Source organism: Mauremys mutica, chromosome 7 (assembly GCF_020497125.1).
Source record: "Mauremys mutica isolate MM-2020 ecotype Southern chromosome 7, ASM2049712v1, whole genome shotgun sequence".
Taxonomy (NCBI): Eukaryota; Metazoa; Chordata; order Testudines; family Geoemydidae; genus Mauremys; species Mauremys mutica.
Window position 1 is genome coordinate 129325592 of NC_059078.1, and position 24014 is coordinate 129349605.

General features: G+C 51.1%; 1 protein-coding gene across 10 annotated transcripts in view; it reads right to left on the reverse strand.

Annotated features, from left to right (window-relative positions):
• Positions 1 to 1302: 1302 nt before the first annotated feature.
• ENTPD1 (ectonucleoside triphosphate diphosphohydrolase 1) overlaps positions 1303 to 24014 on the reverse strand; it is a 106874-nt gene continuing 84162 nt past the window's right edge. For all 10 annotated transcript variants that reach the window (XM_045023043.1, XM_045023036.1, XM_045023040.1 and 7 more), the window contains 9 exons: positions 22484 to 22611; positions 20823 to 20940; positions 11295 to 11445; positions 9393 to 9552; positions 8393 to 8629; positions 7516 to 7776; positions 5337 to 5456; positions 4692 to 4829; positions 1303 to 3608 (listed from right to left, as the gene is read on the reverse strand). In XM_045023043.1, the coding sequence (XP_044878978.1) occupies positions 3402 to 3608; positions 4692 to 4829; positions 5337 to 5456; positions 7516 to 7776; positions 8393 to 8629; positions 9393 to 9552; positions 11295 to 11445; positions 20823 to 20940; positions 22484 to 22611 (1520 nt within the window). In that variant the 3' untranslated portion in view covers positions 1303 to 3401. The remainder of the gene's footprint in view (positions 3609 to 4691; positions 4830 to 5336; positions 5457 to 7515; positions 7777 to 8392; positions 8630 to 9392; positions 9553 to 11294; positions 11446 to 20822; positions 20941 to 22483; positions 22612 to 24014) is intronic.

A 24014-nucleotide genomic window follows, 5' to 3' on the forward strand; every position in this document is an offset into this window, starting at 1 on the left:
CCGGTTCGCACCGGTTCGCAGGAACCGGTTGTTAAATTTAGCAGCCCTTTTAGAACTGGTTGTTCCAGGACAACCGGTTCTATAAGGGCTTTATTTAACAAAAGCTCTGGCCCAAGCTCACTTCCCCCTCCTCTCCTGCTCCGCCCCCCTTCTCCTCCCCCTCCCCTGCTTCCCGCGAATCAGATGTTCGCGGGAAGCCTGAACAAGCAGCAGGCAGGCAGGTAAGCGGGGTGGGGAGGGGAGGTGCGACTGGCTCATCAGCTCCCTCCAGCACAGCTCCTGGTCCCAGAGCGCGGCTCCCTCCAGCCTGGCACCCTCCGGCCGAGCGCCCCCAGCCCCAGCCTGGTCCCGGCCCCCGCCGAGTGCCCCCAGCTTCGGCTCCACAGCTCCAGCCCGGCCCCCGCGGTGCCTGTGCTGGTTCTGGCCCCCGCAGTTGCGGCTCCAGCCCAGCTCGGGCCCCGCAGCGCCGGCGCTGGTCCTGGCGCTGCAGCTCCTGGGCGCTGGTGCTGGGCCCGGCCCTGCGGTTGCGGCTCCGGCCCGGCCGGTCCCGGGCGCCGGCTCTGGCCCAGCCGGTCCCGGCTCTGGCCTGGCCGGTCCTGGGCCCGTGCTCCACGGCTCCAGCCCGGGCCCCGTGGTTGCGGCTTCAGCCCGGGCCCCATGGTGCTGGCACCACTGCTGGCTCCGGCCCAGCCAGTCCCGGGCACCAGTGCTGGGCCCCGCGGCACCGGTGCTGGTCCCGGCCCCCGCGGTTGCGGCTTCGGCCCGACTCGGGCCCTGCAGCGCCAGTGCCAGTGCTGGTCCTGGTGCCGCAGCTCCGGCCCAGCCTGGCTCGGGCTCCACGGCACCAGTGCTGGTGCTGGTCCCGGCGGAGCGGCTCCAGGGAGCGCTGTAAGAGAGCAGGGAGGGGGTGTTGGAAGAGGGCAGGGGAGTTTGGGGGGCCGTGGGGGGGGTGGATGGGGTGGGGCGGTCAGAGGGCAGGGAACAGGGGGATTGAATGGGGGCAGGGGTCCTGGGGAGGCAGTCAGGAAGGAGCAGGGGTTGGATGGGGTGGCAGGGGGCAGTCAGGGACAGGGAGAAGGGGTGGTTGGATGGGGCAGGGGTCTCAGGGGGCAATCAGGAATGAGAGGAGGGGTTGGATGGGGCAGCAGGGGGTAGTCAGGGGTCAGGGAAGGGGGGTGAATGGGGCAGAGGTCCCAGGGGGGCGTCAAAGAATGCGGGGGGTTGGATTGGGTAGGAGGCTCGGGGGGCGGGGGCGGCGGCTACAACTCCCTCGTGGGGTGAGGAGGAGGGAACCTGTTGTTAATATTTTGGCAGCTCATCACTGGCTACATGGCTATTTTTAGCCCCACAGCACAAGTCCCACAAGCCCCAGTCAGTCGACCTGGGCTCTGAGACTCACTGCTGCAGAGGGTTTTTTTGCTGCATAAACATACCCTTAGTGGTCATGGTAGATAAACCAAACGTGGGTGCCCAACGTGATGCTGTAGCTAAGAGGGGGAATGTAATCCTTAGATTTATAAAGAGGGTAATATCAAGCAGGAGCAGGGGTGAGGTCTTACCTCTGTATACAGCATGTCAGTGCTTAAAAAAGGATGTTCAGATATTGGAAAATATTCAATAAAGAGCTACAAAAATGCCTTGAGGTCTAGAAAAGCTGCCTTACAGTGAGAGTCTAGAGCAGCTCTATTTAGTTTATCCAAGAGAAGGTTCATAGGTGACTTTATGATGGTCTACAAGTACCTACAAGGGGGAAGAGATTTCTGACAGTAAATGGGTCTTTAATGAGGCATAATGAGATCAGTGGATGGAAGCTGAAGCTAGACAAATTCATACTAGAAATAAGGTACAGATTTGCACAGTGAGGGCAACTGACCATTAGTACAATGTACCTACGGTTGTGGTGGGTTCTCCATCACTTAACATTAATGCAAGACTGGATACCTTTCTAAACAAATATGCTCTAGCTCAAACAGAAGTTATGGGTTTGTTACTGAAATTACTGGGTGAGGTTCTCAGGCCTGTGTTATGCAGGAGGCCAGACTAGATGATCTTAGTGGACCATTCTGGCCTTAAACTCTATATATCTCTGTCTGCTGAAAGGAGGTTGTGCTGATGAGGATAAAGCCCCCTCCATCTGATTCCCCTCCACACCTCTGCTTGGGGATTAAGCAGATACCTTTATTTGCCAACCCTTTACCCAACATCACTGGCTTTGGGGAATCTCCTTTCCTTTTTGCCTCCAAAGCAGGGGGATCGCTATCAGGGGAGGAGATTTGCAACTGGCTCCTTTTGATGTATGAAGATGCCTCACAGTGTTTTCTGCTTGTTATCAAAGTTGAGTCCCAGCTTCCACTCCAGTTCTTTAGCAAAAAGTGGGAAGAGTGACATTACAAGAGGCTGAAATCTGATCAGTTGCTATCCCATACTAAAGGCTAGAAAATGGGCTGGTGTGTACATTTGGGAACCCTGCCTGCAGGTACAATATAAATCCAAGCTGTTTGCGAATGATCCTTGCCCAATGTGTTATTCCTGGAGAGATCAGCGGTGTCTGGCTAAGAATGTGTGTGACCAGATAGACAGGTCCCTTACATCAGACTCAATCTGGACAGGGGCCTGCTATGGGCCAGTGATAAATTCTGGAAGGTGGTGAGAGAAGAGGTTTCCTTTCATATATACAGCAATCTTCTGTGGAAGGAACATTTTGCCTCCTAGTATTTCAGGTCCATTGCCAGGGCTCAGCCAAGGCTGCTGGCCTCCTCCAGACCCAACATCTTCTGTTCCTTTCCCCCTCACATCTGCTTGTCCCATATGTTGTCCGGCTGTGTGGCCAGCCAAGCCGTGGGCAGCTGGGATCCAGAAGGTTTTACATGGTAGGCAGAGCTAGGACACAGCATGCTCCCGAGGAGCTGAAGGTGGTCAAGGGCAGCAAGCTTGGTTTGTGCTGGTGCGGATGCCCTGCTCAGACAGGCTCTGAGCAGCTGTGGGGACCGTCTCCAGGGAAAGGAAATAGATCTCTGCACAGTGCAATGGCTTCCTGCATAACCCTGAGATTAGCCCCACAGCCAGCTTGGCGCTTCCAAGTGACAGCAATTCCCTCAAGGATTACTGCTGCCTCTCTCTAAACAAGACCAAAAAGAACAAGCAGCAAAAGGAGCCGAAAAGCTGCTGCTTTATGTGACCCAGCAAGATACATCTCCACAGAGAAGAGGAGCCTGTGCATCCATCAGTGCAGGTGTGAGCCAGAGGAGAAGATTGAATGCCCTTGTACAGGCAGTAGCTTCAGTGAAAGGCAGGAGGGACTCTGCTGGGTGAGGCTGGCTCTGCAGGTGACCTCAGAACTCTGTGCAGCAGCTGGTGTGTCAGGGGCCCATTACAGCCTCTACTGCGAGATTTGCCACTCCCTAAATGAGTCCCTTCTGCAGGCATTTTGGTTTGTGGAAGGTAAGCCAGCTAAGCAGGAGCACAGCCACCAACACGAGAGAGCAGAACACCATGAGCCCCACATAACTGGCATGGGAGAGAGGGCGCGTCGGGGGCTTCTCTGCGGGGATCATGTTTGTCAGGTTCAGCATGTAGCCCAGAGTCCAGCCTGCGTCACTGCTGCCAATCTGGAAAAGAGGATGTCATAAATAAACAGATCAGGGTTAAGGTCTCTTTTACCTGTAAAGGGTTAACAAGCTCAGTAACCTAATGAACACCTGACCAGAGGACCAATCAAGGGACAAGATAATTTAAAAATCTCTGTGGAGGGAAGTCTTTGTTTCTTTGTTTGGAGTTAGTCTCTTTTTGGATTTAAGAGAGGCCAGTCATATCTTTCAAGTTCTCCAAGTTTCCTGAAATAGCCTCTTCTATTCAATATAGTGAGTATTAGTTAAAAAGGCGGATTAGTCTTTTTGAGTTACTTTCTGTATTTGCAATTGTGTGTTTGCGGGATAAATTCTTTATTCCTGTTTGCTGTTACTTTGATTATTCTGAGGAGGAGGAAGGGGGGTATAAGTCAGACCCTGTGATATTTTTCCATCCTGGTATTACAGAGATAGTGTACTTTTTTTTCTTTCTTTAATAAAATCTTTTATTTTTTAGAACATGATTGATTTCTTCCCTTGGTTGGATTTTCAGGGGAGGGGAGGGGGGAAAAGTGAATCCCTCTTTGTGTTGAGTCAAGGATTTGACTCGGTGTGTATCTCTCCGGAGTAGGCTGGAGAGAGGGAAGTGGGGGAGGGGAACTGGCTGTTTCTCTCTCTCTGGTGAGATTCAAGGGGTTTGAATCTGGGTTCCCCAGGGGAAGTTTGGGGGACAGGCAGTGTGTTACCCACTTTAAACTTAACTGGTGGCAGCAGAACCGGATCTAGACTAGGATTAGTTTAGAGGAGCCCATGCAGGTCCCCATCTTGGAACCCAAAAGCTCCAAGTGGGGGGGAAGACCTATGACAGAGGACAAGACCCGAATTAACTACCAAGACTAAGGAACGTACAGGGAGTGGGCTGGTATGGACAAGAGGGACTCAGAGGGTGAGGTCTCTTCTGGGGCAGTGGTATGGGGCAAGGTGTCTGTGTGTGTGTGTGGGCGGGGGCAGGGTGGAGGTGGTGTCACAAGTGTTATAGCCCCACAGAGAGGGGGTGGTATATAGGGTGTAGTGTCACAGGCATAGCCCTCCCTATCTAGAAACTCTCTGCACATGTGAAGTTACCTTTCCAAGGAACTGGATGCTTTGCCATTTCTCCATGGTGAATCCATAGCCATTCTCAAGGAGGGAGAGGATGTAGGTCCCGGAGAAACAATATTCACTCAGGTACTTCTCTTTTATATTGGGAAATTCTGCCTTTACCTGCAGCAGGACAAAGACTTTACTTGCCTGCTGCTCCACGTGGTTATCACAGGCCTGGCTTGCACCAGAGACCTCTCTCCAGGTGCTGGCAGCATCTACCCACTCCATCATTAGCATTAATCTAGATTCTAGCAGCATCAGATGCTCCAGAAGTTCTCCCCTAGCACTGAATGGATGGTGGGAAGTATTTATGTATGTGTGGGCCCCTCCTAACAGCCACTCACCAGCAGAGATGTCACTTAGCCAAAAGCAGAGCAGGAAAGGACTCCTACAGACACCACAGCAAGCAGCGCCAGAGTGCAGAAGGTACACGTGCTGTAAATCAGCATAAGGAGGATTCTGCACAATGGCAAGTCTAGAGGTTCCCTAGCAATGGGGTTTGTGAGGGGGGAAGTACACCTGCTGCCTGGTTCCCACACACAGCCATCACCACCTGGGCTGATCCCTGACTCCTGGTGCTATTGCAGAGCAAGAGCCTCACGCTGCTGCAGCCGGTCACACTCTTACTTCGTGCCAAGGTCTGGAGCAGAATCTTTCCACAGTGCTTGTCACTTTCTTCAGAGGGACTGGGCTCTTCTCTGTTGTCAGGTTTAAAAAGTTCATCACAAAGTAGAAAGCAGAAAATGCCTGGAAGGGGAGAAAATTTTAAACCTGCTTAGCCTTAGTGTGGAAAACAGAGTCCAAATCCGAGCAATGACGCCAGAGCATGGGGCTCCCGCTGTGAATTCAAAGTCTTTGTGTAAACAGAAATCCCAGCACGCAGGTGAGTTCCCGCTTGCATAGGGCTCCATGAACATGCCCATGGTCTGCACATCTGGGTGTCTGGGGAGAGGGTTTTGCAGCTGGCTGGGTCAAGATTATAGGCGCCAAGTATTCACACTCTCATGGGGGTGGAACAACGGAGAGCGACTCAACAGTCACTGCCTCCTATAGGTGGGTTTGGTAGCACTGCCTATTACATTTGCATGACACTTCCCATTATAAAAGCCTCTTTTCAGTTGCTTATAACTTTGCCAGATTTGAAAGTTCCCACACCGGGTGCCTACCTCAAGCTAGTGTGTTGTGGGGGAGGGTGTTTGTTTTGTTTTTTGAAGTTTCAGGCAAAATGTTTCAGCTGTTTCTAAGAATGAGATTCGGGAAAAATACAGTGTTTTTCTGATGTTAAAAAAAATTCTAGAAACTGTTTCCTTGAGAAGCAATAGCACCCATATGCTTTCAAGCAGGGACTTGAAATCTGTCAGGGGAGTTGTCTTGGTGTCAGCAATGTGCCTTTTGTTCCCATGAAAATCTGCTCAAATTTGGCCAAGTTATAAGCTTTTGAAAAAATCTGTTTGAACACATTCAGGAAAGACTTCCTAAAAAAGTTTAGCAGCTAAAATTTCCAAAGATTCTGTGCACACTGAGCATGCCTCCTCCCCTCACAGTTCCTCCATGTGTCAGACTGTGCATGCATCATCCCCACAGAACAACTGTGTGGGGATGTTCAAATCAGGGCTGCAGGGGTGAAGCCAGACTTTTCCTGCAATTACAGCTCCTGGCTGCTGTGGGCCAGCCCAAGGTGGGCACCGGAACTGAGAGCAAGGAGCTTCTTTCTCCTCTGCTCTCAATTACTCTCCTAATGGTGCCCAGGCAGCATGGAGGAGGAAACCACATGATTCAAAAGCAGAGAAGACAAGAGCCAGTCTTGTGGGAGGGGAAAGGCATAGATTGTGACAAGGAGCCTGGGGAGCTGGGACTGGAGAGGGGAAAAAAGAGAGAAACTGGGAATGGGAGCTGGGGAGAGACCGGGACTGGGAACCAGGGGAAGGAGGGAGACTAGGACAGAGAGCAGGGGAGTGGACAATGCAACTGCCTGGGCAAGGAAATTGGTAGTGAGAACTGTGCGAGACGGTATGGAGGCCGGGACTGGTTGGGCAAGACACCTGAGACTGGGAGACTGCATGGGGTGGTGGAAAAGATAGATTGGACAAGAAGCTGGGGCGCAGGGACTGGAATTAGCTGGGCAAAGAGACAGGGACTGATGGTGGAGGGGGAGACTGGGACCCTGGAGGGCAAGAAGAGTGGGATGCGGATGAGACATCTGAGGAGTGGAGACTGGACTAAGTAGTTAAGGAGAATAAGAATGGGATGAAGAGCTGAGGGTGGGAAAGAGAGAGAACTAGGGGAGGTTAGAAGGGACATGGCAGAAGCGGTCTATGTCCCATGCACAACACAGGTCAGATTGGTTAGTGATCAGGGCAGCTAAGAGCGCATTGGCCCTGGCAGAGGTCCAGGCTGGCCTCCTGTCACCAGGTCTTGTGGCATTATTTTGCTCTGTAGATCATCTCAGAGTTCACTGCCTCGCAAGCTACCAGTGCCACTCTGGGTATCTGACCTCCAGGCACTTTCTCTCTCCAGAATGCACTGACACAAACACTGGCAGTGTGGGAGGTGGGGGACACAAACTTGTGTGGCATATAGCTGTGATGTACAAAAGTCTGCTGTGTGGACACAACTCAAACCAGATTTGTTATAACTAGGTCAGATGAGTTCTCTGGTGGCATTTACAGGCTCAGTCCACACTATAAACAGCCCCCAGCCCCTCAAGTGCCTCCCAGTCTTCCCTCCAGCCCCCTGGGAACATACCCTAAGCAAACCCTTTGTGTCTGCTCTGGGTTAGAGCAGGCCACTGGGCATCCAGACTCACCCCAAACTCCCCTTGTAACGGAGGCAGGAAAATCCCATTGAAGGAGCAGCTGGAGTAAGGGCAATGGCTAGTGTTGAAGATCTTCTGGATGGTCATTCGGCACCTTTGGTAATCCCCTTTCCCCTGGAGGTGAAGCTGTGGGAATGGAAGCTGCTGCTCACCATTAGCTATACAGGGGTTCGTGTAGAGGTCACTTATATTCATAATCCTCAAATATCCTGGGTGAAAGCAGGGATCCAGGAGGCTGCCATTCTGTGTGCTCTGCAGGTAAAACAACCCAGGCCATTGGCACTCAGTTCCAGAGAATGGGACCATGAAAACAGCAACAGGATGTACTGACCTAAGAAAGCTGCCCTGGAACTGGGGACAGATATAACATGCCAGGATTCTCATATCAACCACAAACTCATCCTCTGTGCTCAGGAGTCCTGCTTTCTGTGTCGTGCTCAGCCAAAGGCTTCCTGTGTGGTTGCAGGCAAGTCATCTGCAGCCACATTTCCAAAGTTAGGCACTCAAAATGAGTAGGAGTTTGAGATACTTTGGGCCTGATTTCCAGAGGTGCTGAGCACCCACAGCTCCTGCTACCTTCAATCAGACCTGTGGGTGTTCAGCACCAGACCCCTGATAGCTCCAAGCTGGGTACCCAAGAACAGAGGCACCCCAAATTGGTGGCCACGTTTGAAACCTCTGGCCTTTATTCCTGGCTGTAAGTCAGGGATAATGAGACTTCCCCACTGAAATCCACTGTTGTGAGGTTCAGGTTCCAGCCACACCGGGCTGCACCACAGTGGTGTGTGCAAAAAGCAAATGCCAAAGGTGGGGAGGGTCCAGAAACTCTCAGCCCCACACGTACCAGCTCTGGAGCTCTCACACTTGCCTGTAGGTCACTGGCCAGCTTCAGGCGCAGAGCCTGGTCCTTCCCATAGCACAAGAAGCTGTGCGTATACACGTTGTAGTTCTTGCCATAGAGACGAAAGTGCAGTGAGTTCTCCTGAGATTCAATCGGCTCTTGGTCCGGTACAAAGGTGATTTGGGTGGAGGCTCCGCCAAGGTCCAGGGCCCCTGATGTCCCTCTGCTAGATCTCAGGTGAGGCAGAAAGTTCAGCCAGCCAGGCTTAAAAGAAAACAGGGACAATGAGACAAGGCTACTGGCCTGGGGGTGAGAGAAACAGGAGTAAGGGGAAAGGTTGGGAAGAGAGAGAGAGAAGGTAGCACAGGGCAGAAGGGAGGCATGGGGACCTGGAGCAGGGCACAGGTTGTGAGGAGAATAGGGTAGGGGGGCAAAATGGGGGTTCAAAAGAGAGAGGAGATGATGTACAGCAGGTGTCCGTGGGAGGGTTAGAATACACAATCTGCAGCTGAACGATCCCTATGAGAGATAGTAAAAAAATATGACACACCTCTCACTAGTGCCGTGTATGCCACAGAACCCCCAACACTTTACCAACAATACAGAGGAATCATTCTGCCAGCCACTGAAATGCTCCCACTCTGGGGTGGAACACAGTAACTGTTTAAAAGAACACAGCAATGATTTAGGACAGGACATGAAGGAGGATACCTTGTCTAGCTGAAACTGCAGGAAGAATTCTAGAAGCTTTCTGTTACAATGCACTGACAAATTGTGCTTGTACCAATTGTGTGGAGCCCATGATGACACCACCTCGCATGTGAGAGCTGATGCATTTAGTTTGCTAATGAGCCCTTGGAAGCTGGATTGCTGAAGAATTGTGTGGGGTCACTTTCTGACCCCTGGTGAAAGGGGTTGTAAGAGAAGCCGGTGCTGGCAGGAGCCCTCTTGCCAAGTACGGTTTACGAGGTCCCACCCGCCCACATTTCAGCAGTACCACACCTGCCCCAGCGATTGGATACATTACCTGCTTGAAGTTGCCCAACAGATAATTAATGGTGATCCAGCCATAGGCTCCTTCTTCCTGACCACTGATGACTCTGGCACCCTGGAAGTTGAAGGGGGATGAGCGCAACGTCTTCTCCACCGCAGAGAGGACCCTGTCAGCTATACTTCTGTTCTGCAAGCTGGATGTATAGAGGAAAGGACTGAGTGACTCCAGTCTAGAAGCTCTCGGCAGCCTGTTGGTTTTACTCTACCCCCGAGGACACACTTGAGATACTTTTGGTAAGACAGAAGTGCAAGCTGAATCTAACACACGAGATGTCCTCAGTGACATCATTCCTTACTGTCTCACCATCCCAGCTTGTCCGCCGCTGTTTCTGATGCTCACTCAGTTGCCACCGATAACAGCAGTCACTTCCTGAAGCAGGGCAGGACTCCCCACAGGCACACACCACTGAGCACACCCATTAGAGGACATCGCTAAGGCTAACATTTAGGCACGTGTATTTTAGTCACAGGTATTTCTGGATCGGTCATGGGCAATAAATAAAAATTCACAGCCTGTGACCTGTCCATGACTTTTACCAAAAATACCCACGACTAAATCTGTACTTCTGGGCCCTACAGCTCGGGGGCGGGGGTGTGTGTGTGTCCGGATGGGGGTGGTGTGGGCTGCTTCAGTGCCGGGGATTGACTGTCCCTTGGTCGCTGCTCCTGGGGACTGCTCTCTGGACGGCTCCCAGGCACCCCAAGCTACTGCTCCAGCTGACCCGGGACCACTGCTGCTTGGGTGGCCTCCAGGCCCCCCAGGACCACTGCTTGGAAGGTCCCCAGAGCCAGCCACACCAGCCGCTGTTCCAGCGGTCCTTGGAACCAGCTGCCCAGAGCCTCCAGAGCAGTGGCTGGTGCAGCTGGCCCCAGGTACTGCCAGAGCAGCTGGCCCCGGGTTGCTCCAGCAGCGTCTGGTGAGGCTGGCCGTGGGGCACCTGAGCAGCTGACCCTGGGGTGCTCAAGTGGCCCTGGGGTGCTCAGGTGGCCCTGGGGTCAGCCGCACCAGCCGCAGTGGAAGTCACGGACGTTGCAGAAAAAGTCACAGAATCTGTGACTTCCGCAACCTTCATGAAAGAACTGCAGTCTTAGACATCACACCCTGGGATTCCCCTCACAAGCCATTGTATCACTGCTACAAAAGAAACAGCATGCCACACTCTACCTTCTTGGAGTCTCTGTAGGCAATACTCATCTGGGAGTAACCTGGCCAGCCAAGGTGCCAGGAGCAGGGATGGGGATATGCCTCTGTTTCACTAGGATACAAGAGATGTCCAGGCATCCACTCATATGGGCCAGTTTGGGATGATGCTACCACCATCTGAGCTTCCCTGTAATGGAGCCAGTACAGTGCATGGGCACTGTATGGGGAAAGAAAGTCAGGGCAGGGAAAGGGGTATTTCCCGTCCCCGAGGGTATGTCTACACTAAAAATGTATCAGAGGGGTAGCCGTGTTAGTCTGGATCTGTAAAGCAGCAAAGAGTCCTGTGGCACCTTATAGACTAACAGATGTATGGGGGCATGAGCTTTTGTGGGTGCATCCGACGAAGTGGGTATTCACCCACGAAAGCTCATGCTCCAATACATCTGTTAGTCTATAAGTTGCCACAGGACTCTTTGCTGTTTTTACTAAAAACGTAAGTCACTTGCTGTGAAATTGACAAGACAGCCAACAGTCGGAGTGTCTACACAGACACTGTCACCCTAACTACACCGAGGTAAGCCATATGTACCCATGGAGGTGGACTCATTGTTGGTGTAGTAGGGCACTTACATTGTCAGGAGCAAAGCTGTAGTGTGTACACACTGACATTACACCTAACTGTGTAGTGTAGACCAGGCCTGAGAGAAGGTGAAGGCTACATGTCTGCAGTACCTGAGCAGCCGCATTCCAGCTGTAGCCCCAAGGTAGACAGGGGTCTCTCTGTGCTGCTGTTCTGGAACCACTTCCTGAGCTCTTTTCATGCAGTGCTGGAGGGAGAGGCCAGCTTTCTCTGTGTCCTGGGAGTAACCCGAGATCCCCAGACCTGGGAAGAAGGGGAAGAATAAGACATTCCATTTCATGCTCTCTTAACTGACTCCTACAGCCCACAGTGAACCCTGCATATTACTCCTAACCTCTACTGCAGAGACATCAATAGCAGCCCTCCTATTAAACCCAGCCTTAAAGCTTGTCTGATAGACTGCTAAGAATTCCTCCTCTATCAAGTAAGTGTTCACATCCTTATGCTGTGGGTGGGTGAAACTTCATGGAAGCTGGTGGCTGAAACAGCTGCCCGTCACGCAGAACAAATGTAAAAAGCACTAGAGCCACCACCTAAAACACAGGCCGCCTGCAAAGGCTGGTTAGGAATCTGAGCTATGTGGGCTGAGGGGTTTGACTGGGGACTGAATGAAAACACAGAAGGCTGGGTATTTTTGGAGGGAGTGGGGTGTGTGAGAGAGAGCCAGGAGAAACACCACAGAGAAGGCCCCAAGGAAGTCCCAGAGACAGCCAAAGAAGCACTTATAGTGTGACCCTGAGAAAAAGCTGGCCCCCAACTAAAACCTCTCCAGCGCATCATCAAGGATCTACAACCTATCCTGAAGGACGATCCCTCACTCTCACAGACCTTGGGGGACAGGCCAGTCCTCACTTACAGACAGCCCCCCAACCTGAAGCAAATATTCACCAGCAACTACACACCACACAACAAAAACAGTAACCCAGGAACCAAACCCTGCAACAAACCCCGGTGCCATCTCTGTCCGCATATCTATTCAAGGGACACCATCATAGAGCCTAACCACATCAGTCACACCATCAGGGGCTCGTTCACCTGCACATCTACCAGTGTGATATATGCCATTATGTGCCAGCAATGCCCCACAACCGGACAGTCTCTACGCAAAAGAATAAATGGACACAAATCTGACATCAGGAATTATAACATTCAAAAACCAGTAGGAGAACACTTCAACCTCCCTGGTCACTCAATAACAGACTTAAAAGTGGCAATTCTTCAACAAAAAAAATTCAAAAACAGACTCCAGTGTGAAACTGCAGAACTGGAATTAATTTGCAACCTAGACACCATTAAATTAGACCTGAATAAAGACTGGGAGTGGATGGATCATTACAAAAACTAATTTTACCATACTAATTTCCCCCTACTGTTACTCACACCTTCTTGTCAACTGTTTGAAATGGGCCACCCTCATTACCACTACAAAAGTGATTTTTCCTCCCTTGGTATTCTACTGTTAATTGAATTGTCTCGTTAGACTGAGCCCCCACTTGGTAAGGCAACTCCCATCTTTTCATGTACTATGTATATATACACACCTGCTATTGTATTTTCCACTCCATGCATCTGATGAAGTGGTTCTAGCCCACGAAAGCTTATGCCCAAATACATGTGTTAGTCTCTAAGGTGCCACAAGGACTCCTCATTGTTTTTGCTGATACATACTAACACGGTTACCACTCTGAAACCTGGAAAAAACCAGTTACTCACCTTCTCATAACTGTTGTTCTTCGAGATGTGTTGTTCACGTCCATTCCAATCAGGTGTGCATGCATTGTGTGCATGGTCATCAGAATGTTTTCCCTAAGCAGCTCCCATCGGGTCAGCTGTGGAGCCCCCGGGAGTGACACCTTCATGGCACTCAATATATGACCCCACCGACCCGATCCCCCTTCAGTTCCTTCTTGCCAGCTAACAACACATCTCAAAGAACGACAGTTTTTCTTCTTCGAGTGGTTGTTCACGTTGATTCCAATCAGGTGATTCCCAAGCTCTCCCCCGGACGTGGGGTCAGAGTTAAGGAATTGCCGATTGGAGCACTGCTCTGCCGAATGCTGCATCATCTCTGGAATGCTGGGTGATAGCATAGTGAGTGGTACACGTATGCATCGATGACCAGGTTGCTGCTCTGCGGATCTCCTGAATGGGGATCTGGGCCAGGAAAGCTGTTGACAAAGCTTGTGCCCTTGTGAAGTGTGCCATAACAGCTGGGGCTGGGACCTTAGCCAGCTCGTAGCATGTGTGGATGCAGTCCGTGATCCAGGAAGAAATGCATTGGGAAGAGACTGGGAGCCCTTTCATCCGGTCTGCCACCGCAATGAACAGCTGGTTTGATTTCCTGAAAGGTTTAGTGTGGTAGATGTAGAATGCTAGTGCATGCTGGACATCCGGTGAGTGAAGCCTCTGCTCCTATGCACTGGTATGAGGCTTGAGATAGATGACTGGTAGAAAAATGTCTTGGCTAGTATGAAATTGGGACACGACCTTGGGAAGGAAGGCTGGGTGAGGCCTGAGTTGCACCTTGTCCTTGTGGAAGACCATGTACGATGAGTCAGAGGTTAGCACTTTTACCTTGGACACCCTCCTAGCCGATGCGATGGCAACCAGGAATGCCACCTTCCACAACAAATACAGAAGGGAGTAAGTCACCAATGGCTTGAAAGGGGGGACCACATTAGTCTGGAGAGGACCAGATTGAGGTCCCATGCAGGCACAGGTCTTCGAGTCTGTGGATATAATCTTTCCAGGCCCTTGAGGAAACAGCCTACCATAGGGTTGGCGAACACGGAACGCCCCAACTCTCCTGGGTGGAAGGCAGATATAGTAGCGAGGTGTAACCTGATGGATGACCCTGCTAGGCCCTGTTGTTTCAGGTGCAGGAGGTAATCCAGAATGAGTGGTATAGGCGCCTGGAGTGGAAGTGTGTGATGCTGGGCACATCAGCATGTGAACCTCTTTCACTTAGCTAGATAAGTGGCTCTGGTGGATGGTTTCCTACTGCCAAGCAGAACCTGCCTTATCGGTTCCGAGCACAGGAGCTCCATTGGGTTTAACCATGAAGCTTCCATGCCGTGAGATGGAGGGACTGGAGGTCTGGGTGGTGAAGGTGACTGTGGTCCTGGGTGATGAGATCTGGGTAAAGCAGTAGCAGGATCACCAGCTCCAGAAGCGTGGTGTACCAATGTTGGCGTGGCCATGCTGGGGCCAACAGAATTATTTCTGCCTTGTCTCTGCGGATTGTGAGCAGTACCTTGTATACGAGTGGGACTGGTGGAAAGGCATACGCGAGGCAGTCCCCCCAGGGTAGCATGAATACGTCCGAGATCAAGCCCGGGCTGTGTTTCTGGAAGAAGCAGAATGTTGGGCACTTTCTGTTGCTCCGGGTGGCAAACAGATCTACCTGGGGAAACCCCCACCTTTGGAAGATGGAATGTATAACATCCGCAATGAGTGGTCTATCCATCTGGAACGATCTGCTGAGGTGATCCACTAGTTCATTCTGTGCTCCCAGGAGATGTGACGCCTCCAGGTGAATGGAGTGGGCTATGCACAACTCCCATAGCTGAAGGGCTTCCTGACATGGGGGGAGGAACGGGCTCCATCCTGTTTTTTGATGTAAAACATGGCAGAGGTGATTAGGGGGCTGGAGCACATGACTTATGAGGAGCAGCTGAGGGAACTGGGATTGTTTAGTCTGCAGAAGAGAGGAATGAGGGGGGATTTGATAGCTGCTTTCAACTACCTGAAAGGGGGTTCCAAAGAGGATCGATCTAGACTGTTCTCAGTGGTACCTGATGACAGAACAAGGAGTAATGGTCTCAAGTTGCAGTGGGGGAGGTTCAGGTTGGATATTAGGAAAAAAACTTTTTCACTCAGAGAGTGGTGAAGCACTGGAATGGGTTACCTAGGGAGGTGGTGGAATCTCCTTCCTTAGAGGTTTTTAAGGTCAGGCTTGACAAAGCCCTGGCTGGGATGATTTAGTTGGGAATTGGTCCTGCTTTGAGCAGGGGGTTGGACTAGATGACCTCCTGAGGTCCCTTCCAACCCTGAGATTCTATAATTCTATGGCTTGGAACCGGGTCTCTGGCAGCAGTGCCCTTGCCTGTACCGGGTCCAGCACTGCCCCGATGAATTCTATTCTTTGGGTCGGTGATAAGGTTGACTTGTTCATGTTGAGGAAGAGTCCCAGTCTCTCGAAAGTGAATCTGATTAATTGGACTTGAGACACTACCTGCTCCCTGGCACGCCCCCGTATTAACCAGTCGTCGAGGCAGGGATATACCTGCACCTGCCTCCTGCAGAGGAAGGCTGCTACGACTGACATACACTTGGTGAACACTCAGAGAGACGTTGATAGACAGAATGAGAGGACCATGAACGGATAATGTTTGTGGTTGACCACAAACCATAGGCACCGTCTGTGCGCAGGCCGAATGGCTATGTGAAAGTATGTCTTTCATGTCAAGGGTACCAGTCTCCCAGATCCAGGGAAGGGATTATCGTGCTCAGGGAGACCATGCGGAACTTCAACTTCACCATGAACTGGTTGAGTTCTCTCAAGTCTAAAATAGGTCTGAGACCCTCCTTTGCCTTGGGGATTAGGAAATTACAGGACTAGAATCCCCTGTCCCTTAGCTCCCGTGGAACCTCTTCCACTGCCCCTATGGTGAGAAGCAATTGCACCTCCTGGATAAGGAGTTGCTTGTGAGAGGGGTCCATGAAGAGGGACGGGGAAGGAGGGGAGGAGCAGAATTGGAGCGAATATCCCACCTCTACTGTGCAAAGGACCCAGTGGTCTGATGTTGTTTGGGACCAAGCACGGTAGAAGTGGGATAGATGATTCATAAAACAAGGGGAAGCATCCAGTGCCATGGCGGGTGTGCCGTCCTTGGGAGTCCCTTCGAAAGACCTGCTTAGAGCCCGAGGAAGGTTTGGTCGGGCCCTGGCCCTGACCTGATGTGGGGTGTGATGGTCTGCGCCTGCCATTCCTACCCCTCCGTCTATAGAAGTCTTGTCTGGGTAGAGGAGGGTAGGAGTGCTGCTGTTGAGGCTGCAGTTTGAAGTGTTTATGCTGGGTAGCAGGGGTGTGCACACCCAGAGACTTCATGGTCGCCTGGGAGTCCTTCAGGCCATGCATCTTGGAGTCTCTCTGCTCTGAGAAAAAACGGCAAAGAATCCTGTGGCACCTTATAGACTAACAGACGTTTTGCAGCATGAGCTTTTGTGGGTGAATACCCACTTCTTCAGATGCAAGACTCTTGCATCTGAAGAAGTGGGTACTCACCCACGAAAGCTCATGCTGCAAAACGTCTGTTAGTCTATAAGGTGCCACAGGATTCTTTGCTGCTTTTACAGAACCAGACTAACACGGCTACCCCTCTGATACTTGAGAAAAAACGGTTACTTATCTCTCGTAAATGCTGTTCTATGCGTTGCTCATGTGCGTGCGCTGCATTCATGATCATTGGAAGTTTTTTCCCCTAACGGTACCCGTCGGATCAGCTGTTGAGACTCCTGGTGTGGCACCTTCATGGTGGTGTATGTAGGTCCCTGCCGACCTGCCGCCTGCTCAGTTCCTTCTTGCCGGAACACTCCGACAGAGGGGAGGTGGGTGGGATTTGGAATAGACATGAGCAACACATCTTGAAGAACAACAGTTACTAGAGGTAGGTAACAGTTTTTTCTTCTTTGAGTGCTTGCTCATGTGCGTTCCAATAGGTGACTTCCAAGCAGTTTCCCTGGGGGAGGGGTCGGAGTTCACCTGGTTGCTGAGAGCAGGACTGCCCTACCAAAGGCTGCATCACCCCTCGCCTGCTGAGTAATGGTGTAGTGCGATGTGAAGGTGTGGATGGAAGATCACATTGCTGCCTTGCATATGTCCTGGATAGGGACCTGTGCCAGGAACGCTGCGGATGACACCTGTGCTCTTGTGGAGTGTGCCGTTAGCGGAGGGGCTGGAAGTTTTGCCAGGTCGTAGCAAGTCCTGATACAGGACGTGATCCACGATGAAATGTGCTGAGATGAGATCAGGAGCCTCCTCATCCTTTCTCAGAGGGGTAGCCGTATTAGTCTGGTTCTGTAGAAGCAGCAAAGAATCCTGTGGCACCTTATAGACTAACAGACGTTTTGCAGCATGAGCTTTCGTGGGTGAATACCCACTTCTTCGGATGCAAGGCATCACCCACGAAAGCTCATGCTGCAAAACGTCTGTTAGTCTATAAGGTGCCACAGGATTCTTTGCTGCTTCTCATCCTTTCTGCGATTGCAAGAAAGAGCTGCAATGACTTATGAAATGGCTTTGTGTGCTCAGTGTAGAATGCTAGGGCACTCCTGACACCCAGGGAATGGAACATGTGTTCTTTGTTACTTGCATGAGGATTAGGAAAGAACACAGGTAAAAATACGTCTTGGTTCACATGAAACTGGGAGACTACCTTTGGCAGAAATGCAGGGTGAGGGTGTAGCTGCACCTTGTCTTTATTAAAGACTGTAAAGGAGGGCTCGGAAGTCAGCACTCTGAGCTCGGATACCCTTCTGGCCAAGGTTATGGCCACCAGAAAGGCCACCTTCCAGGAAAGGTAGGACAGAGGGCAGGTTGCCATGGGATTGAAAGCAGGCCCCATGAGCATGGACAGGACCAGGTTGAGGTCCCACTGGGGAATGGGCCATCGTACCTGGGGATAAAGTCTGTCCACGCCCTTGAGAAACCAGCCCACCATGGGATTGCCGAAGACTGACCTACCAGCTGCCCCCGGGTGGAAGGCTGAAATGGCAGCCACGTTTACCCTAAGAGATGATATTGCCAATCCCTGCTGCTTGAGGTATAACAGGTAGTGCAAAACAAGGGGAATTGGCACTAGCTGCGGTTCGGTGCCCCTCTGCAGAGACCAGATGGAAAAACGCTTCCACTTTTCCAAGAGATTCAGGTTTAGGGTCACTCTTCTAAGGTCCTGGTGTCCCCTGGTGTCCATCGCCAGAAGGGTGGTGGTGGTGCCCACCACCGCCTCGTCTGGCGAGGAGGAGGCGGCTTGTGGGACAGGGTCTTCCTGCCCTTCTGGCTCTCTGGCAGCTGGTTCAGGTACCTTGGAGCCCCCCATGACTGGAGGTGGCTCCAGTATAACTGATGGCGCAGGTTTAAAATGTATATAATGCCTTTTGTCTGGCGAAAAAAAAATTCCCTGGAACCTAACCCCCCCCTATTTACATTAATTCTTATGGGGAAATTGGATTAGCTTAACATCGTTTCACTTAAAGTCGCATTTTTCAGGAACATAACTACAATGTTACTGAGGAGTTACTGTACCGACACCTCATCTCCTGCCTGATCCAGCACAGATAGACATCTTTCACCAGCTACCATGTTGGTATTTATACACCCCATTAATGACATTTACAATTTCTTAAAACCAATAAACTCCAAATAGCAATGTAAAAAAACCCAACAAAAATAAACAGACGTAACATCCTCTGCTCCCATCAGGGAAATGCCTGGACTTTCCCTGTTCAGGCTCAGGTTCTTTGCACTATCAGAACAGAAAATACAAGAATAAAGGGCCCACCATTCCACATACCTTGATACCTACTCCTGAATGCACTCCTAGCTTGGCTGCTTCAACTGATCTCACCTACTGCTGCTGCTCTCATGTCTAATGAAGTATTGCTCACCAGTGTTTTCCAGCCAGGCAGGCTCTGATCCCTTTTTATGAGACAAGCAACCTGTCAGCTTATTGCCTAGGAGAAGGCTGCAGGGTGTCTCTTGCTGTCTTTACTTATATCAGAACCATCCTTTGTTCTTTTTCATAAACAGGTCACCCTCCGCTGATTGTTTTTCCTGTGACTGCCCTTTCTTGTCAACTTTGCAATCTTCTAATCAGCATCTGGCTCCATACGCATATGTTGTGAGACACAATGACCAGACAGGAGATAAATGTCTGCTATCTCCTGCTTCAAAGGACTCTGTTTAAGGCCTGTCATCTCATGGTTACTTGCCTTAACTCCAAGGGTATGAGAACATAATTTCCAGTATAGATACAAAACTCTTTAAATATTATCCGGATATGCATTTCAAAGAGATTATGATGACCAGGGGGCTCTGGCTCTTGACAGAGACCTTACATATCATTCTTTGGTTACCTTAATATACATCTGACCCAGGGGATTCCTGTAAAACCCTATGCACCCCCGGTGCCCTATGCCAGCTGGCACCAAGAACCAGGGCTTGATTTAGGGGCAGGTGACCCAGGCGAGCGCTTGGGATGTCAGGTGTGAGGGATGCCAGGCTCGGAGTGCTGTTTTTGTTGTTAGCAACAAAAGGGAAAATAGAGTGTTTGAAGTAAAATGTTTCAGGTATTCTGTATGTGGATTCATTTTTCACTAACCTCCTAGAATGTTCTGGACCTTTGTAGAATCTTGTGGAACCTTCCAGACTTTCTGGAAACTACATTTTCTTTGAACCTCCTAGAATGATGTCAGCCATGCCCGTGCGGATAGCTAAGGGGCGGGGCATCGCCAGTCAGTGAGATATAAGAATGAACTGAAGTGAAGTGCGAACCCAACTGTGACATTGTGAACCTTGTTTTATTGTGTAACTGTAAAAAATAAGGTATTCAAAAGTTTAACAAATCAAGGGGGCGGGGGACGCGCGGCAAAGATGCTCCTCGCCTGGAGCACATTTGGTCTAGGGCCAGCCCTGCCAAGAGCTTCCTGGATCACACAAAGGCCCATTTACATGATGACTTTAAGAAAGTATTGCCAACCTGAATATGATCTGGGTGTCTGGGTCTATATGGTTATTTAATAGCTCATTTGGCCATTCTTATGTTTAACAACTAATCAAGGAATACAGACTACAGACACCAGCTGCCATGATGAACTGGAGTTATGTTTATATGCAGATAATGTGGTGCTTCTCTTATAGAGCATATTAGACAGTTCAACTATATGGAGAATAAGGTAGATGTGATCAGAGATGCACTGTGTATTGACCAGTCCTGGATGTACTTGATACAGCAGTTCCGGTCAGTAAAACTGGGTGACTTCTCAGCAGCCTGCTGGGATTTCTTCTGGAATCCCCAGAGGTCACTTCTGCCGCAGAGATTTTTTTCTATGGCACTGCGATTCGATTGAGGATATTTTATCTGTTTTGCAAGGTTATAGAAAGCTCTGGCTAGTAGGTGTCTAACGGGATGGTGATGTTTGCACCTCCCCGTTAGCAGGTGCTGACTCTGCTGCAAAAGTTAGTTGAATTCTGCGCACTCACTGCAGCAGATGGCATTTTACCCCACCAGGCTATGAGGGAAATGGAAGTGGATCTCTGGTAGACAGGATTTAGAATGGGGATGGAGCAGTCCTGAGGGCAGAATCTAGGCGTAGCCCACACTGAGAAGACGGTAAGAGCTTAGTTTTGTGTCATTTTACTGTTGATTTCTGCATTAACAAAACCAGACAGGAGAGGCAAGTTGGCCTCTACACAGGTGAGGAGTGATTTAGGGCAGGTTGGAAGCTGTACCAGTTGACAAGCATTACATTATTTTCACCATCTCCTCCTCCTCCTGCACTCTCTGTTCATCACCTCATCGCCCCTCCTGTTCCCCCCTTCCTCCTCCCTCGTGGCTTACCTTCTACTTTACACACTTCCACCTGGTGCACCACCCCAGTGTCATTCTCCTTCTCCGCTGGCCACTTATACACGTACAAGTTAGTGTGAGACGAACCAGCATCCAGCACAATCCCGTACTGTGGATAAAACAAACCAGTTATCTCTGGACCAATGCACGGGACACTGTGAATAGTAGTCAGTGGGGCCAGACAGTGGGACAAGAGCACTCTTCACTTACTGGGAGCACTAGTAAGTGTAGCTACAGCAGAGGTGATGCTAGCCCATTGGGGGCCCTGAGCAGAAATATCCCCCCCCTCCCCAATACTGAAACAGGCAAGTTCTTATAATAAAAAGCGAATAGAGGATCCCCCTTGAGCTGCTCAGAGCCCTAAGCAATTGTTTAGTCTGCTTATGCCTAGTGCCAGGGTTGTCAGTCAACTTGTGTGTGTGTGTTTTTCAGCGTGCTGTCCAGCTCCGCACAGACAGCTCGTTTGCAGACCTCGAGTACAACCCACTCATTCAGCACACTTTCATCTTACTCATAAAGAAAGACCATAGGCACGGTTCAGTGACACAGGCACTTGGCCAGGTTTATTGCCAAGACATAGTTCTAGCGCCCTGCCTCGGTGGTTACCAGTACACTAACACGAGTGCCTTATGGCAAGGAACAGTTCAGTCAGCAGCAGGAATTTCTGCTGTCCCCTTGGCCGAACAAAGAATTAAGGCAAAGTACCCCGACATTTATAGGCTATGACAAACAAGAATATACCACCTTATGTGTTTCATGATATTTGTTTGTTACCTCCCCTTGTTCCTGATATCTTGGACAAAACCTCCCCATTCATTATTCTGTCAAACCATCTTATCTTGTGCTAAATGGGGATGGATCTGCACTAGCTGGAATATACTTATGTCAATATCTAGTGCATTGTACACTAGCAACAACTTTGCCAAGGTCGTGTACTGGGCAGTGAACTTGTGAGCATCTGCTTTAATCCATGGCCTGACTTTGGTTCACAGCCTCTGGTTCAGGCCTCAGATCTTGCCCCAGGCCCAGTGCTCCAGGATTTCTCTATGACAGCTGGTTCTGAGCTGCATGCACTGAGCATCAGTAGAGACACTGATGGTATTGGGTGCCCCCAGGAATGGGGCAGATCACTGGAGCACCCTGGAAAAAAAATTAGTCGGTGTTCAGCACCCACCGGCAGCAAGCTCCCCACTGGAGCCTCCCGTCCGTCTGTGGCCCCATCAATCAACTCCTCCCCCTCCCTCCCAGTGCCTCCTGACTGCTCCGATCAACTGTTCTGAGGCGTGCAGGAAGTGCTGAGGGGGAGGGGGGGTGATCTGCGTGGGAAGAGGTGGGGTGGGAGGTTGAGCACCCTTGGGGGCCCGGAGGAAGCTGGCACCTGTGAAAGGGAGTACGAACTTGGAAGCTATAGTGTCACAAATGGAACTAACCGGTGGGTTAGTGCAGATTTACCTATGAAGACCACCAGAAATGGGCTTGTTTTTACAGGGAAATTGAGAAGAGAAAATGCTTGAGGTTCAGGAAGATAACAGAGGGAATTAGCAAGGCCCAAAAGATGGTGGGTGAAAGACATGAAAATTCAGGGGTGTCTTGGAACTACCCATGCCCCACCCAGTTATGCTGTTTCTCTTGTAATGGCCCCTTCACAGTACCTTAATATTCTTTGGGAGTGGCTTGTTCTGACTCACTGCCATCGCGACTAAGGCAATCGCAGCCAAAGCAAAGAGGAACCCCAGGATGAGCAGGGCCTTTCTAGGCCAGGATGTCCTTGGTTTGGTACCTGTGACCAGCAAAGAAGAGTGGATGTTAGGAACCATGCCAAGCACTCAGAGCAGCAGCCACAGCTATTGCAGGTGATGGGACAGTCAGCACTGTTCCTTCTCTCTGCCACAGCACAGGATGTCTGACTGGCCTGCCCAGGGAGAGGCCATGGCAGGATCTGGCATGTACAGTCGAGAACGTGACTGCAAGGCCACATCAACCAAATGTGGATTCTAACAAAATGCAGGGGTAGCAGCAACAGGCCCAGGTAGCCCCTTCAAACCTGTTCTTCACAACATACATTAACACAAACAGTATGCACAAAGACGGGCAATACAGAAAGCTGTGGCTCCCATGGCAACCACTACCTGGGCTCACTGTGAGCTGTATATGCAGCCTTCCTGTCTCTGTACGGAGTGGGGGTCTCAACACTCCCAAGTGAAGCCTCTTCTGAAATCACCCCTCACCCCAGCCCATGCCGGCTCCAGTCACCTTCCCTCTGCTCCACCCCACATTGTCACCATCCCCGCCCAGCCCCATCCCAGCTCCACTCACCTTCCTCCCCACCTCCCATCCCAGCTCCTCTCACCTTCCTCCCATCACCCATAGTCACCTTCCCCCCCATCATCACCTTCCCTATGCCCCATCCCCCATCCCAGCTCCAGTCACCTTCCCCCAACCCCAGTCACCTTCCCTCTGCCCCACTCCACATCCCAGCTCCACTCATCTTCCTCCCCATCATCACCTCCCTCCCAACCCCCATCCCATCTCCTCTCACCTTCCCCCCCACTGCCCATCCCCCATCCCAGCTCCTCTCACCTTCCTCCCATCACCCATCGTCACCTTCCCCCCTCACCCCTTTCCGGCTCCAGTCACCTTCCCACCCCCCCATCCAGTCACCTTCCCCCCACCCCAGTCACCTTCCCTCTGCCCCACTCCACATCCCAGCTCCACTCATCTTCCTCCCCATCATCACCTTCCCCCCCATCCCATCTCCTCTCACCTTCCCCCCCACTGCCCATCCCCCATCCCAGCTTCAGTCACCTTCCTCCCATCACCACCTTCCCCCTCTCACCCCATCCTGGCTCGAGGTCACCTTCCCCCGCAACCCTCATCGTCACCTCTCGCCCCGGCCCCATCAAAGCTCCAGTCACCTTCCACTGTCATCTTCCCCTCTCAGCCCCCCACCGGCTTCAGTCACCCTCCCCTCCATCCCATCCCATCTCTAGTCACCTTCCCCCTCCACCCCATCTCCCACGCTGGATCCAGTCATTCCCTCCCCCGACTCTATCTGGGTTCCAGTCATCTTCCCCCACTCCCCTCTGTCCCATTTCCATGGCTGTATCCAGACACCTTCCCATATCCCACCTTGTCTCCTTTGTAGGTGGATATAGAACAACATTAAATCAAAGTGAGCTCCTT